Source organism: Cebus imitator, unplaced genomic scaffold (assembly GCF_001604975.1).
Source record: "Cebus imitator isolate Cc_AM_T3 unplaced genomic scaffold, Cebus_imitator-1.0 Scaffold353, whole genome shotgun sequence".
Classification (NCBI taxonomy): domain Eukaryota; kingdom Metazoa; phylum Chordata; class Mammalia; order Primates; family Cebidae; genus Cebus; species Cebus imitator.
In genome coordinates this window covers 1,465,018-1,482,139 of record NW_016107668.1, presented here as the reverse complement: position 1 = coordinate 1,482,139, position 17,122 = coordinate 1,465,018, and the positions used below count along the sequence as shown (strand labels likewise).

Below are 17,122 nucleotides of genomic sequence, written 5' to 3'. Positions count from 1 at the left end.
AAAAAAAAAAAAAAAAAAAGATTTATTTGTTCTCAGGTTACCAAAGAAAATATCATAAACTTGTTCAAAATGAAGAGGAAGGCATGGAAAAAGCTATTCTTAGCTATACAAATATAAATAAAATAGGACTTCCTATGACTAAAATAATCATTCTTAAATTCGTGCAACCGAAGATGTAATTTAAAATTGGACCATTTTAGACAGATATTTTTACATCTTCAGTTTCTGCAAAGTCACTTTCTCATTTAATAGCCATTTATTGAACCCCTTTTAGATGTAGACATTCTATTTGAAGTTGTGAAGAATATAAATGTCAGTAAGATAGTCTCTGGCTTCAGAGCTATAAGCAAAAATTTCCGTATCTTCATATCTCCTGTTTCATCTTCCATATCTCCCATCAAATCCAAAACACTTTTCGTTCTGTTTCCGTTACCTTTCCATGCTATCTGTGATCTGACCTTTCACCCTTGAGCCCTGCCATTATCCTCCATGTCAGCCCAGGTATTTCTCAGTAGCTAAACTGTGCTCCAGCTTGAAAAACACTGACGCAGAAAGTCATTTTTTACTCCCTCTTTGATTTGAATTTATGAAGAAAGCCACAGGAGCAGCATGGTTGTAGAAGTTGGGCAGTCACAACAGTTCCATCAGTCCAGGTGTGAACTATGGTCCGAAGCAAGAGACACAGACCTCTGAGGCAGAGGAGCAGACGCCTGGAGATGCCATGCCTGAGCCCTGGGCTCCCTGGAGCCTCTCTGAACAGCCTCTCCTTTGGTATCCCTTTATTTGTATGCCGAGTAAATCTGGGAGTGCTGGTGGTCCTTTCTCCAGAACATTTGTCGAAAGTTTGAATGAAAAGACAGGCTCCAAAAAATAAATAAATAAATACATTTGTTACCTTTTATAAAGCAGACAGACCCAAAAGGACAGGGCCCACATTGAATTGCGCCTTTTCCTTTGCTTTCCATTTGGATGTTAACAAAAATTTTGCTTTTAGAATTACCTTATCAAATTTAGACTATAGTTTTTATGCATTTGCAACTAAAAGTATCTGCAGAAATCTAACACCCTGGTTTTCCAAAACTATAAATAATGTAGGCCTGTTTCACTATTCCACACATATATATACACAGAACTATGATTTAGGGATAAATTCTTAGGGTTTTTTTGTTTTGTTTTGTTTTTGTTTTGTTTCTTTTTTGGTTTTTGGTTTGTTTTTTTTTTTTTCAAAAGCATTTAACTGTATTCAAAGTAAGGATACAGTTGATATTTCTCAAAATTATGACTAAGAGAACTCAGTTATTCTTAGCCATCTGTCAGTGAAATTAAACTTTTTTTCAAAGAAATAATGGCTCTCAAAGAGATAGTTACGACATCGTCCATACATATTCATAATTTGAAAGTCACGGTTGTATTGACTGAGCTTAGTCTTTGTGCTTTATATACTTTTGCCAATGGGTAAATAAGAGGCCAGTCATCAGAATGCACTGCTTAGTAAATGCAACCCTGTTACAATAACTTCTGTGAGTATAGGGTGGTGCCATATTTGATGGTAACCTTCATTCTCTGTGAATGCTTATAATACAGCGGAATTCAGATCACACTTGGCAGGCCTGAGCAGGCCACAGCCTGGAGGTGAGCGTTGTTTGTGAAGGTAGGACCTCATCACTGTGCCGGTCACACTAGGTGAGTTCATTTCATTAAGCACATAGCAGTTAAAAAAGCAAGTTCTACCAGGAAATATGCATCAGTGTATAGGTCCTTTGGAAACTGTTACATATGTACAGTTTGGACAAGAACCAACTATAAATGAAATACAGATTCCAGGACACTAATCATATTTTTAGATGAGCTCACAGAATCACTGATGTTTCGCCACTTCATCATTTTCTAGTATATTATATTCTACACCAGTGCTTTCAACTACATTTCCAGTTAATAAAATTGACTTGTATGCCAGAAAGTATCGCAAATCATTCCTAAACTCAAATAGACCAGAGCGTCTACAAAAATTCAAGTACATTTTATTCCAGAAACATAGGGGCTCATAGTCCCTCAACATTTAAAAACACTTTAATATAAATAGAATGGGTGATACCTAGGAATGTTCAAATTCAGAAAAAATAAAAAGCACTGGGACTCAGGGTTTTACTCATAGTTAAAGCAGCATCCTTAAATAAAAGATTAATACCGAAAGAGACCTTGGGTAATTTGATTCCTAGCAAAACCTGTGAGGTTTTATACATAAGCAACACCAAAGCTTACAATAGTTGAAGAAAGGTCTATCGCTGTAACTTGAACGGTAAAAGAAGAAAAGCATTCTCAAAGCCCATCCCTCAACAACAAATCAATATGTATAAAAATCAAGTTGCCAACTCTGTGCCAGAATCTTAAACTCTAATGGACATCTGTGATTTACACATGTTTAAATGAGATGTATCCATGCTTAAATAGCATGCATACGTTAGATACCAAATGTGTCTCTTGGATTCCAGTCTCCAAATGACCACTAAATGCTTCCATTGCCCTTTCAGAGATAAAAGAATTGCACTTCCTCTCCCCGTATTTACCATTACTCAGGTCCCTTGCCACCTTCCATCGGCTCTAAACTATGATACTATGGACACTGTGCCAAAGATGCAATGTCGTGAAAGTGAGTAGAGTGGTAAAAAATACTTTTATTTGGTAACACTCCACAGCACTCCGTTTGTCATTTTATGCCTCAAAATGCAACTTAACAAATAAGGTCTCAAAAATCTAGAGATTAGCCAGGCATAGTGGCTCACACCTGTAATCTCAACACTTTGGGAGGTTGAGGCGGGAGAATCACTTGAGCCCAGGAGTTCACAAGACCAGCCTAGGCAAGATGGTGAGACCTCATCTCTACAAAAATAAATTTAAAATTTAAAAAAATTAGCCGGGCATTGTGGTGCACACCTGTATTCCCAGCTGTTTAGGAGACTGAGATGGGTGGATAGCTTGAGCCCAGGAGTTCGAGGGTGCAGTGAGTTATGATCATGCCACTGCACTCCAGCCAGGGTGACAGAGAGACACCCTGGCCCTATATAAAATAAATAAATAAATAAATTTTAAAAACTAACGATTATGAGGTGTATCTTTTTCTTAAGTGAAAAACTAGATGATTATGCCTATTTTAAGAAAGGCAAATATAAAAACTCCCAAAAAATGAAGGCAGTTAATTTAGGGATCAACCACCTGAGTATCAAAAGTGTGTTTTCTCCCTTAACCACAGAAACATCGTCGAGCAAGACGGAATTCAGAGAGGTGCAGAATAACTGAAAGGAAATAGTGGCTGGCAGTCATGATTAGAGATCCACTAAAAAATCAAACTGGAAGATTGCTGAAATTAGGCAATAAACTGATGGGAAAATATGATTGAATTTACCGAGATCTATTTTACAAATAGATTTTCACAAACCTATCTACTAGATGCCTGTACACTTAATATAACAGTATTTTCTACTCTCCCAAGATAATATGTGTTATGCGATACAAAAGCATTCCAAGGAAATGTAGAGGGTGTGTTTTTAGGTGACATGAGCTTTTTAAGAGAGGGAGAAGAGGCAGGCACTCACCCGCACACGCTGATCGTGTGTTTACACTCTCCACATCAACACTGAGCAGTGCCAACCAGAACATGTCACCTTGAGTCTGAAGCCACTGCTCCAGGTCTCAGTAGGAGCTTTTGTCCAGGTGAGGAGTGGGATTGGCCCTTAGCAACTCTGACTCAGTAGGTGCCATTTTCTACGTACTGAAATTAGAGGATAATTCTATTTCAGGAGGGGGAAAAACAGCTTGAGCTTTAAACATTGAAGTTGGCTGCATCAGAAATATGTTGACAGTGCTAAAAGGCTCATTCCCCACCTCTTGGTACTTTTTTCTTTCTTGCCCCTGCCCCATTATTTATTTATGTATTTATTTATTTTTGGTAGGCTTGCTATTCTCCTTTTGTTGCAAGGCTGCATTTTAATTCATCTGATTCTGCAGTTTATCAAAGCCCTTTGACACCTGTGTTCATTTGTTCTCAGCTGGTGAATGAGCAACAAGAAAGCAGACCCCTCCTGAGTCCCTCCATCGATGACTTTCTCTGTGAAACCAAATCGGAAGCAATAGCAAGGCCAGTAACATCCAACACAGCTGGTAATTCTTTTGCTTTTAACTGTTCCTCAAGTCGAGTTAATTTTAACTGTAGTAAAATGCACATTTTTTCCATAATGCCTTTTAAGTGGGGAATAATGTTTGCAACCAAATGAAACTTTATAATGTATGCTATTTAGCATAAACCAATAAATCACAGAAATTGCAAGTATATTACCCAACCAATTTTGCTGAACATAAGTATACCACTATCAGCAATGAATCGTGTTTTCATGTATACTTTCATATTTATGTTTTTATGTCTAAAGTCGTATCACATTAGAAAAATCTTTAAAACAAAAACATCTATTTTAGAGTCAGGTTTTTCAAGTTCTGGCTGATTGTCCAGTTATTTCTGGACATGTTTTTATAACAGAAGTGCAGCAAGTAAAAACGTGGCCATCTGTTCAAGTGAATTTAAATGACAAAATATCCTACAGCCTCGGGATCGCATAGGGCCAGTTTCATTTTCTGTCATATAATGTGTTCCTTGCTCCTCCTCACAATTTATTGGAACGTTCTCCTGGAATTAAACATTCTCAAATAGCAAGCCACCCCCTGCTCAGTGCCTGTGACACATAGGAATAGGCACTCAGTAAGTATTAATCCAATGAGTACAGGATGCCACTGGTATAAATTACACTTCCCCTGCAGAGGCAGTCTTCCCGCAGTGACTTCATTCGGTCAGCATTCACACTCAAAGTCATGTCATTCAAATAAGAAAGAAAAAATGAAGTTCAGAATCAAAGAACAAAGGTTATGTTAGATGTGCAGAGTGGAATTTAATGAAAATAGAAAAGGATAGTCACAGACTGTCTGTTAAATTCATTCCGTTTTGTCATCTTGGCTTCAGTTTGTTGTTGGCTTGCATATTTTCATTATATTTCTAGTGAATAAAATCACAGGAGAAGGAAATCATGACTTCTCCAAAATGCCAAGAATTACAAGATGATTAACTAGCATGAGATAGGCTCCTGATGTGAAGTCATATTTTACAGTTTCTGGGTTCAAACTCCATGAATGCAAACCCCAGCTCCATACCCAGTGGGCGTATGGCTTCACTACACCTCAGTTTCTTCATCTGTTTAATGATAGTAAGATCTACATCTCATAAGTTCATTGGAAAGATTCAAGGAAGCACTCCGTGAAAAAGTTTAACTCCGTGTAAACTCTTAACTGGTGTAACCATTTCTGTTAGATTTTAGGTGAGAACAGCATGTGTTCCCTACACATTCATTTTCAGTTGCATTGACTTGTTTATTTCACATGACAGCAATCATTTTCTAAATTCAGCTATCACTTTCTTAATCAAAAAATTAAATGGCACTTGGTAAATTCTAGGTAGGAAATTAAACAAGTTCAGTTACTATCAGATCAGATTCATCCCCTGATCTATGAAACTGAAGCTCGCCCCTTCAAAACTCAAGAAACACCCAGAAGGATACAAAGAACCTTGTGTGTCTAATTGCAGATGAATCCCTGAGAATTGTATGCACTGAGAATTTCCTCTTCAGGCTCCAATTCTCACTGATGGTAAAACTAAGTCACTTAGAAAGGACCCAGCCTGAGAGAGCAATGTAAGATTTGATTCAAAAGCTTCTTTCAGCTTGATTTTTCTAATATATAATAGAAAGAACTGTGAAATAATTGGAGGAAAAAAATTCAAAAGAAAGTGTAATTTCTCATAATCCCAATATCCACAACATTGCCCTCCGTACTAGTCCTGGGGCTGCCGTGACAAAGTACCACCACGGAGCTGATTCAACCACAGAAACCTCTGTCTCAGTGCTGAGGGCTGGAAGCCCAAGAGCACGCTTTCAGCCTGGCCACGCGGCCCGTGAACGTGCTGAGTGAGGCTCTGTTCCCCGCCTCTTCTGATTCCCGGTACGGCCTTGGTTGACGGCAGCACAGCTCCAATATTTGCATGGTGTTTTCTCTGAGTGTGTGTCTCCCAGTGCGCAGGTCTGTCTCTGTGTCCAAATTTCCCCTTTTTATGAGGACACCAGTCTGATTAAAGTAGGGGCCCACCTGATTCTAATATGACCTCATGTTTATAATTATATCTCGAATGACCGTATTTCCAAATATGATAATATTCTGGTGTTAAGACTTCTACATAAACCACTCAGCCCATAACACTCTCCAGCATAGACAGTGTTCTGAGAGTGGGGATTTTTTATAAACCACTCAACCCGTAACGCTCTCCAGCATAGACAGTGTTCTGAGAGGGGGGATTTTTTCCTCACCTTCATTTTTCAGTGCACCTGGTTCACACAGATTTTTATCCTGAAGAAAGACTCTTGTTTCATAGCATGTTTTTAATCTTAAGAGTATATCTCAAGGCAAAAATTTATATATTTTTTAATTCCTAAGAAATCTAGTTTTTATATAAATCAATACAAAATAAAAAGCATAGGAAATATTTACCTTTTCCAGAGGTCAGATGATTTTTTTTCTCTATGAACCCTGAAACAACATATCTTTTGTCTCATAGAAGCTCTAAATTATAATTTTTTCCACCCAATTCAATTAGATTATCTGAAAAACAAAAGTTTTTGAGAGTGCCAACTATTTAAAATAAATCATGCTTCAGACTATTCAAACTGCCAAATAATTAGAAGCTAAACAAATGAATTAAAACCTTATCAATAAAGTTGGCGCACTGCCTTAAGGTTCAGATACAGTCTAGAGAGGACTGTTTAAGAACACAGACTTTGGAGAGATGAGGCCTGCATCCTGTGTTTGAATCCTGGGATGAACGCTGACATACCAGTTATATTAGTTTTCTCTTGCCGCTGTAACAATTATCACAAATTTAATGCTTAAAACAACACAGATTTATCATCCTAAGATCAAGACGTCAACAGAGCTACATTACTTCTGGAGGCTCCAGGACAGAATTCATTGCCTTGCCTTTTCCAGCTTCTAGAGGGCACCTACAGTTTGGTGGCTTATGACTCCTTCCTACGTCTTCAAAACCAGCAGCTCTCTCTCACACACACCTCGTTCTCCACCCTCATAGCCCCTTCTCTGGCTCCGACCCCCCAACTCCGTTTTATAAGAACTCTCAGGATGACGTAGGACCCACAGGGGTCATCCAGGTTAATCTTTCAATCTCCAAATACCTAATTACATCTGCAGAGTCCCTTTGCCAAGTGACATGTCAAGGTGAATATTCACAGGTCCTGGGGATTCGAACGTGTGCATTTGAGAGGGAAACGTTTTTCTGCCACACCAGCTGTGTGACTTTGGACAAGTTACTTAATATTGCCAAGCCTTGGGTTTCTCGTATGTGAAATTAGAATACCTTTTTCACAGGAATGTTATGTAGACTAAACAAGAAAACATTCATAAGCACTTTCACCATATCATATATTTTCAATATGTAGTTTTGTGATCATTTACAACGTCATATGTCTGCAGTTTGCTTCAAGCATGAATGCTTTCAGTAGTCTTCTGGTAGCAATAGATATTTATTTGCATCATGACTACGCTTACGGTGTTGTTCCAAGAGCTTTAGATAAGCACTTCATCCAATATTTTACCCTGAAAAGTAGTGTTCTTCTTATTTTAGGTGGGCAGAAGCTGAGGCTCAGAGAGGCTAAGTGGCTTGCCCCATCACACAGCTGGTGCGTGGCAAGTAGGCATTTGAACGCAGGCAGCCTTCACCACTGTTCCAGGCAGCCTTATTTTATGTGCAATACGCACATAACATCAAGACACCGAAATAGATTCGTTGAACTGAAGAAGGCAGGACGCAGTGCCACAAGGGTGGCTGGCAAAACGTAGCCTGCTCAGAAGCAACTGAGCTGGAATTCCCTGGCTAGCGCAGACAGAAGTGAAGTCAGGGGCAGCCCTTGGGCAGTGGGGTCTCACAGGCTGTGAAGCTGTGATGGTGACTGACGGGTCCAGGGAAAAGGCTGCATATGTGAAAACAAGATTGCACCCATTAGATATTTTATTGGGTCTATACTAACATGCATACACACACGCGTGCACACACACACATACATGCACACATACACACGCACACACTCGTGTGCACACGCACATACGTGCATGCACACACATACACACACGCACACATGCACTTTTCACATTCACTATAAGAAGAGATTATCCTTTGTGCTCCTTTTTTTGAGAGACAGGTCTTACCCTGTCACTCAGGCTGGCGCAAACTTCTGGGCTCAAGCAGTCCTCCCACCTAGCCTCCCGAGCAGCTGAGACCATAGGTGACAGTCGTCTCGCTTGGCTATTTATTTTTTATTTTTTTAATTGTTTTGTAGTGACTGAATCTTGTTATATTGCCTAGGCTAGTCTCAAACTCCTGGCTTCAAGCGATCCTCCTGCCTTGGCCTCCCAAAGCACTGGGGTTTAAAATGTGAGCCACCACACACACACGTTGGTGCTATTAATTTAAGCACACAGATACTGAAACCCAAACCTTCACATGCTTGAAGAATCTTCACAAGAGGACTTTAAAGTCAGCAGAGCATACACCACCCTTCCATACCAAGGCATGCTGTCTTTGAAGCATGTGTGGAGCCATAAGATTCTGGTTTTTAAATCTTAACTAAAGGACACACACATGCTAAAAGGGCTGCACCCACCCTTCTCTGCTTTTGAAAATGTGCTCTGCAGGGACTTTCCCAGCTTCAGAGCTTGCCGTTCGACCTCCCAGCCACCTCCTTCATCATCAGGCTAACCAATTAGGCCTTTTGTATGTGCCAAGCATTTGTTTCACATTTGCAAGGAAAAGAGCAAAGAGGCAAAGAGCTCAGAACAAACGCAGAAGTGCCCAGGACGCTTTGGAGGGCGAGAGAACCTTACTGAGCCAAGTTTGAATGTGCAGTTCACCCTTTTAGTAATTCATTTATTCTGAATGGTGAGAAGCAGATATAGAATTAAATTAGTACTCGCCAGTTGTTATTCTGTTACAAATGTGCTTCCTGTGTTCAAATAGACAATTCCTTTATAATTTGCTCCTAAAAGTCTAGGAGCAAGTGACTAACTCTTAATTGTTTGTACAATTAGTAAAAAGATATCTATGGCATTCCATAGGCTGCCATCACTTTCCTTTCCTCCTTTCTAGGAGCATCACATTGTGCCTAGACTCCTTACCAGCATGATAGTGGTCTGGAAATTTCTGTGTGAATGCTCAGGGGTATAAAGCATGAGGCATTCTAGCCTGTTTTGGCTGTCTGCCATGCTTCCATTAGAGACATAAAGCCAGGCAGCTCAGCTCTGAAGGACACTTCTTTCCCTCTGTGTTGAAGTACTTACTAGCCACACAGTCCCTGGCATCTCAGGGCATCTTAGCACTGGAAAGTGCTTCCTGTTGCCTCAGGAAGATTCTGTTGAGATAAGCTGACACTTTCAGGCCATTTTATGATGAATTTACTTCAGAGGATCCTCTGCAGAACCAATATCTTGTCTCATCTCCAGTTTTATTCCCAGTAGCATTTTCTTTCTGTCAGTGTGCGGATCTGATTCTTGCCTCAAATAAAAAGAAACAGAGAAAACAGGAGGACATCAACAACCGTAGCAGCAGCAACTAAAAGGACAGAAAAGCATCACAAATTGGCCACCGAAGAATGGAAATCACATTTATTGAGTACCTATTGTATGCCTGGTAATTTACATGCATTAGATCATTTAATCTTCATCTTATACCTAAAAGACAATTAATTCCCCATTTTCAAATGAGGAAACTGAAACTCAGAGAGGTCAAGAAACTTACTTCATGCCACACAGCTAAGCAGTGACAGAGACAGCAGTGCTGTTTCCACTTCACCAACAGCATCCAATCACTGTGACTTGGAATTGGAATCAGAAAACAAGGTTATTAAGAGTAAAGTTTGACACACCGTCCTGAAGATCCCGAAGGAGCGCTTAGCTCATGAAGCAGTGCGGTGCAAAAGGAATCCTGGTTGTGAGTTCAGTGGAGTCCTGCCCCTGGCTTTGAGTACAGGGGAGAAGCAGACAGAAGAGTGCTGAGACTTCAGCAAAAACCCATTCCCCACCTGGAGAAAAAGGCTGGAGGTGAAAGAGGAGCGGTGTGGCTCCTGTTGTGGACAGCCACGGAGGGTTAATGCAAGCAGTTTGCCTTGTCTTTCTGTGGCTTTCCTAAGTAGCTGGGTGCAGAGATTCCACGCCAGGAAGCCACCAGTGCTGCTCTGAAGCGAGTCTCCCCAGGGCAGTGCCAGGGCCAGTGGAACGGCAGGTACTGGGGGAGAGGCAGAGGACCTTCTCAGTTTGAATTTTCTGTTTCTCACAATGAGCTAGTCAGACACTGGTTATGGGCACTGTAAAAGAAAGAAGCAGCGAAGGTTATAAAGCTTGCTTTTTAAATTCTCATTTGCCTAATTTGCATTTAAACAAGTTATTATTTCTGCTTTCATTAGAGTGTTTAATGCAATGTAATCAACCTGCTAGGAAGTAAAAGTGTAACAGTTTTATAGTTTGTTACATTGAAATTTAAATTTGCATACTCAACAGCAAAGGTGTTAACGTGTGTACCTATTCATCGACTGTGGAGTATGAAATACCTCTTGTGGGAACCCAAACGGTGCCATTTTCTGATTGAACTGCTTAATTAAATAAAAGTTGATTAACAGCACTGCTTTGCATCCCATATACTTTATTGTTTAAAATTAAAACACAAAGACATTTAAAAGCTTCACTAAATCTCTGAATATGATAGATTCCTTTCTGGGAAACTGCAATCTAAAATAACCTTCATATAAATAAAGCAAAGCAGTAAAGTAAATAGCACCTGAACTCAGATTCAGTTTGATCATTTTAATGTCATTCAAAGCTTCGTCATTGCTGAGGCTGGTCTAAGTCCTTTGTTACTGATTTGTGCTACACCAAATATAAGAACCAATGCAGTGAACATCCCAGTCTAACAAGCTGTCTTTATAAATCAGCGGTGAGCTGACTTAATTTTATTCTAACCTATTCTACAAACGCAAAATCTTTCTGTACCAAACTGAAACCTATTTTAAAAAATAACTTCAGGCCGGGCACAGTGGCTCACGCCTGTAATCCCGGCACTTTGGGAGGCCAAGGCAGGTGGATCACAAGGTCAGGAGATCGAGACTATCCTGGCCAACATGGTGAAACCCCATCTCTGCTAAGAATGCAAAACTTAGTCAGGCGTGGTGGCGCGTGCCTCTAATCACTGAGGCAGGAGAATTGCTTAACCCCGGGAAGGGGAGGTTGCAGTGATCCAGCCTGGTGACAGAGCAAGACTCCGTCTCAAATAATCGTAATAATAAGTTCAGAGTAATAAATGGGCTTATCTTAACCTCTTCCATTTCTGATAGTATTGACCACTGGCTTAGATCTCCTTGACCTGAGTGAACCAGTCTCTCAAACCCAAACCAAAGCCAAGAAGTCAGAGCCCTCATCAAAAACCTCATCCCTCAAGAAGAAGGCTGACGTATCTGACCTCATCGGCACAGATGCTGAGCAGAGAGGCCAGCCTCTCAGAGCCCCGGAGACTTCATCCTTAGATCTAGGTAAGGCGATCACTTGTGGCTGTCAATGCTCAACCTTGCTCTGCTGGCGTGGTTATGAGAGGAAGTTTCCACCAATGGCATTAAACAGTGAACAGTGGGCTGGGAAAGGCGTCTTCCATGGTGGACACGGGGCAGGACCTGGCTTCTTTTGGTCTTGAATTGTATAGCAGTTGGGAGTTCAACTTTGCATAACTGGCTGATTCATTTATTTATTCAACCCACAAATACTGACTTATTGATAGGTACCGGGCATCAGGCTAGGCACTAACATCACAAATAAAGATAAAACGTGCATCTTGCTCTTTAGGAGCACTCGATCTAGGATGAGAAAGAGGGACTTGTGAGTAAACGACCCTGATGCAAGGCCCAGGGTCAGCGGATGAAACGGTGTGTGACAAACGTGTGTGGGAATATGTGCGTTACAATAAGAACAGCTCCCATTTGATAAGGAACCACACATTCCTGACATATATTATCTCATTAAATTACCCTTTGAAATATGTGAGGAACCAAGTTTCAAAATTTCAGCAATTTGCCCAAGATCTTGCAGTTTATAAGAGGAAGAGCTGAAGTTTGAGCCTAGCTCTGCTTAACTTAAAGCCCATGTTTTCCACCATATTCTACCTCTTCTGAGAAAAGACAGCTGAATTCTCAGCTCCTGGAACCAGACACATTAAGCTCTCCTTTCTCAAGAAAAGAACAGTGGCAGGTATTTTAGAAAGCCCAGGGGAACATGAATCTTCCCTGACTGTGACTGACTGCTGTGTGTGTGTGTATATATGTCGGGGGAGGTGAATATTGTTTATACATTCACAAGGAGATCATAGTCATAGCTTCTTCATAAGGCTGTGAAGGATAAATTAGATCTATCTGTGACATCACTTATTTCTATGATATGTACATGTTAAATTGTCATAATTTATTCATTTGTTCAGCAGACATGTCTCTGTGTCTACCGTATTTCCAGCACATACTATGTGCTAGGAATACAAAGATAAATAATATAAGCTATCTGTGCCTTAGCAATTTACAGTCTAGTGGGGAGACAGAAAAATGATTAAATGATTATAATAAAATATTAGCTATATGCTGCAATGAAGGAAAACCCAGATCAGTTACTGCTACATGAGCCTCCTCGTGCCATTGCCCCAGCCAGTGGGAGAAGGTGTCTTACAAGAAGCACTGTGTGAGCTGAGGCTTGAGGAATGCGTCGGAGTTTGCCAGATTCAAGACAGATCAGGAGAGGGGTGGGGAGGACGGAGAAGGGCATCCCTGGGGCAGAAAGGAAAGGGGTTCACACACAGATAAACACAGAAAGATGTCTTTTTAAGTAAATATGCATATTTCATTGGTACTCAAGGATGGCAGAATAGCAAGAGAAAACTGAGAGACCCCAGTGGTGAGATAATGGGAGTTCCTGAATGCCATGCCCTTAAGATTGGGGGAGGAGGGAAGATGTTTGAAGGGTTCTGCTAAGAGGAATGACAGCAGCAGTTTCTGTTTTAGAACAAATCCGTCTCTGGTGGATGCATGGATGAGGAATCGGGGCAGGGAGACCACTGCAGAGACCCGACAGGGACAAGGAGGATAATGAGAGAGAGACAGCTTCCAAAACATATAAAAACAAGACTTGGGAACTAAGATAATACATATATGTGAGCCAATGGGGACATGTACAATGTGCCAAGCTCCCTGCCAGAAGATAGAGGAGGAGCAGGAGTAAACTGCTGAGTTCAGCTTTGAACCTGCCACAGTTGAGGAAGCGATGGGGCTTCTCAGTGGATACCTCCAACAGACTGTTAAGTTTATAATTCTAGAACTGGAGAAAAGAGCGGAGTAGGAAATGGAGCTTCATGAATCAGAAGCCTGTGTGTGAATGGGTATTGGAACCTGGGTATAGATGAGCTCTTCCAGGGATCGATTGTAAAAAACAGAAAGAGAACCAAGCGCTTGTTCAGATGAGTGGCATGCACAGGAACCCTCTCCCCTGCCGTCCCTCTTTGAGGTCTGTCTTTGGAGGGAAATTTTATTACTGTCTTTACTATTTCCTCACCATCTGGGTTTATTCAGTTGTACCAGTAAGTTAATAACATTTATACATTTACATAAGAATATATTAATACATTGATTGGGTGCAGTGGCTCATACCTATCACCTCCGCACTTTGGGAGGCTGAGACAGGAGGATTGCTTGAGGCCAGGAGTTTGAGGCCAGCTTTGACAACATAGTGAGACCTCATCTCTGCAAAAATTTGAAAATTAGCCTGGCGTAGCGACATAAGCTTGTAGTCCCAGCTACTTGGGAGGCTGAGGCAGGAGGATCACTTAAGCCCAAAAGATTGAGGCTACAGTGAGCTATGATTACACCACGGCACTCCAGCCTGGGCAAGAGAGTAAGACGTTGTCTTAAAAATAACATATTATTACAGTATAACACAATAAACGTGCAGATGATGAACATTTACTTCTCTGCTTCTGAAAAAAAAGTCCTTAAAGAAGTTGTAAAAGTACTTAGTTGAAAAGCACCTTTAAGAATAGCAGTGTTACTCACAACAGTGAAAAGGTGGAAACAGCTGAAACCCATCATGAGAGAAGTGGATAAACAAAATGTATATACATACAATTAACCTGTTCAGCCTTGGAAAGGAATAGCTTACACGCTACGATGAACCTTGAAGATATCATGCTGAGTGAGCTAAACCGGGCACAAAACGGCAGTTACAGGCTGAGCATCCCTCATTCAGAAGTCAGAAATCCTCCAAAATCTGTAAGTGGAAAATTCCACACCTGACTTCATGTGACAGTCAGAACTCTGTTTCATGCATAAGAATATTTAAAATACTGCACAGTTACCTTCAGGCTATACATGTAAGGTGTATATGAAACATAAGTGAATTTCAAGTTTAAATTTGAGTCCCAGTCCCAAAATATCTCATTATGTCACAGACAAGTATTCCAAAAACTAAGAAAAAAAATCCCAAATTCAAAACACTGCTGGTCCCAAACATTTTGCATAAGGAAGAATAGACCTGGATTGTATGATTCCACGTGTGTGAGTCACCTACAACAGTCAAGTTCATAGGGACAGAAAGTAGAATAAGTTTTACAAGGGTGTGTGGGGGAGGGGGAATGAGGAGTTAGCATTTCATGAATAAAGAGTTTCAGTTTGAACTGATGAGAAATTTGGGAGATGAACAGTGGTGCTGCTTACACAGCTAGTGAATTGTACACTAAAATTTGGCTTCAATGGTCAATTTGTTGTGTATATTTTACCACAGTTTTTAGTGGTAAAACAAAGAAGGGGAAAAAAGACCTTGGAGAACATCAACTGCAAACCTATCTTTGTGTGTGTGTGTGTGTGTGTGTGTGTGAGAATGAGTTTTGCTCTGTCACCCAGGCTGGAGTGCAACGATGCATTCTGGGCTCACCGAAACCTCCACCCCCGGGATCAAGCAATTCCCCTGCTCCAGCCTCCCAAATAGCTGGATTACGGGCATGCACTACCAGACCTCACTAATTTTTTTGTATTTAGTAGAGACAGGGTTTCACCATGTTGGCCAGGGTGGTCTCGAACTCCTGGCCTCAGTTGACCACCCGCCTCCACTTCCCACTGTGCTGGGATTAAAGGCGTGAGCCACCATGCCTGGCCTGATCTTTTTATAAACTAAAAAACTGAACCCCAAGATTGTTTCAATGGCTTATACACAGCCACACACCTGTTAATGAGAGAGAATCTAGCCAGAATTTTATCTGTAAGAACGAAGCCGCAGGGATAAAATGGTTCCAGCATTCCCTCGGCTGCCCTCATTGCCTCCGTTCTCTCTTGCCCATTATAAATTCCCTCCTTTGGTGGAAAATTACATGCTTTATTCAAAAGCTGTGAATGTGTCCTGGTTTATTCCCACATCCTTTTAACATTGAAGCTCATCTGTTTAAACAGAATTTCTTTCTGGAATCATGCTGGAATCACCCCGAAGCCCCCGCTTTAGCCAGAGACTGATAGGGTAGCACTCCAGATGCGTGTTCCACACCAGATCACACAGGCCCATATGCAAGATTCACAATGCACACAGCTTCAGAAATAAATTCAGTTAAACAGCTTGGTTGCTTTCACTGTAAAAGCAATACAATTTATCTTAATAGGAGATGTCTATTTAGCTGCACAAGTTTTAATTTTTATGCAACATTGAAAAGATAAAGGTTGATCTTGGGGCTTGAGAACATCGGTTGAATGAAGTTCACTTGGGTCAGATTTTTCTATCTTAATTAATCTCTTTTCTCTGCACCACACGCTCTCCCGCCTGCCTCACCCCCTTCTTCTGTACTTACTAGACATTCAAACACAGCTGGAAAAGTGGGATGATGTGAAGTTTCATGGAGATCGAAACAGCAAGGGGCATCCAATGGCAGAGAGAAAATCATGCTCATCTAGAACTGGATCAAAAGAGCTCTTATGGTAAGGTTCTTCAATGCCAGAAAATGCCTATTTGTGTATCAGCTTTCTGACTGGCACTGAAATAACCAATGGGTTACGTCAATGCAAATACTTGGCATCACGGGTAACCCCTGTATAACAGTGCTGATTATTGTGGCTTCCACCAGCTCGGGTTATTTCATCTCAACCATCAAAAATTAATTCAACTCAGTTAGTAAGGGTTTTGAGAGATTCGTAGTTCAACATTGTTAATAATGTTCTGAATGTGAAACTGCTGATTAGTAAAAACAGGTGTGTATGCATGAGCATAGCCAATGTGTTACATAAGTAATGGTTAAATATTTGCAGTTTATACAGGGGCCTTTTCTGGTGTGCTCAACGATCCACTATCAGATAACGAAATAGCTAAAAATAAGGCATGGAGGCTTAGGAGAAAGTCTGGCCACCTGAGTCATTCCGTATTTTTGAAGCTTCCTAAAAGGCAGGGTTCGGCTTCTGTCTCCTCCTTGCCTTGCCACATCTTCACTTATCACGACATTTCAAATTCTACAGAAAGATAAAATCTCTCCTGAGACACTCTGTGGGAAGTTCCTCCCCCTCAAAAAAATATGTCATAGGATTCCTGTAACAAAAATGTATTTCATTTATTTACTTTTTGCCCATAGTTGAGTGGAGTTTTTAGTCAATCCAAGATAATAACACCTAGCACATTGTAGCCTCTTATATTTGGAAAGTGGCCATTATAATAGAAATACATGAAACTTATCTCTATCGTCAGAATTTTGATGTGAGCTTTGACATCATGGCTTTCAATGATCCAAAGACCTGGGTTTCTTGGCTGTGTTTATAGCTTAATTTGTTTCTAGAGGTACATTTAATTTCCTTAATGCATCCCTTATAGGTCCTCAGAGCACAGATCTCAACCAGAACTGAGTGGTGGGAAAAGCGCCCTCAACTCTGAGTCGACTTCAGAGTTGGAATTAGTGGCTCCAACTCAGGTAACAAAACTG

At 40.8% G+C, this 17,122-nt stretch overlaps 1 protein-coding gene across 9 annotated transcripts in view; it reads left to right on the top strand.

Moving 5' to 3' along the window:
* The window catches only part of PEX5L (peroxisomal biogenesis factor 5 like), a 248,705-nt gene that overhangs the window by 142,327 nt on the left and 89,256 nt on the right, over positions 1–17,122 (top strand). For all 9 annotated transcript variants that reach the window (XM_017506316.2, XM_017506319.1, XM_017506323.2 and 6 more), the window contains 4 exons: positions 4,047–4,158; positions 11,484–11,678; positions 16,010–16,133; positions 17,014–17,110. In XM_017506316.2, coding sequence (XP_017361805.1) covers positions 4,047–4,158; positions 11,484–11,678; positions 16,010–16,133; positions 17,014–17,110 — 528 coding nt within the window. The remainder of the gene's footprint in view (positions 1–4,046; positions 4,159–11,483; positions 11,679–16,009; positions 16,134–17,013; positions 17,111–17,122) is intronic.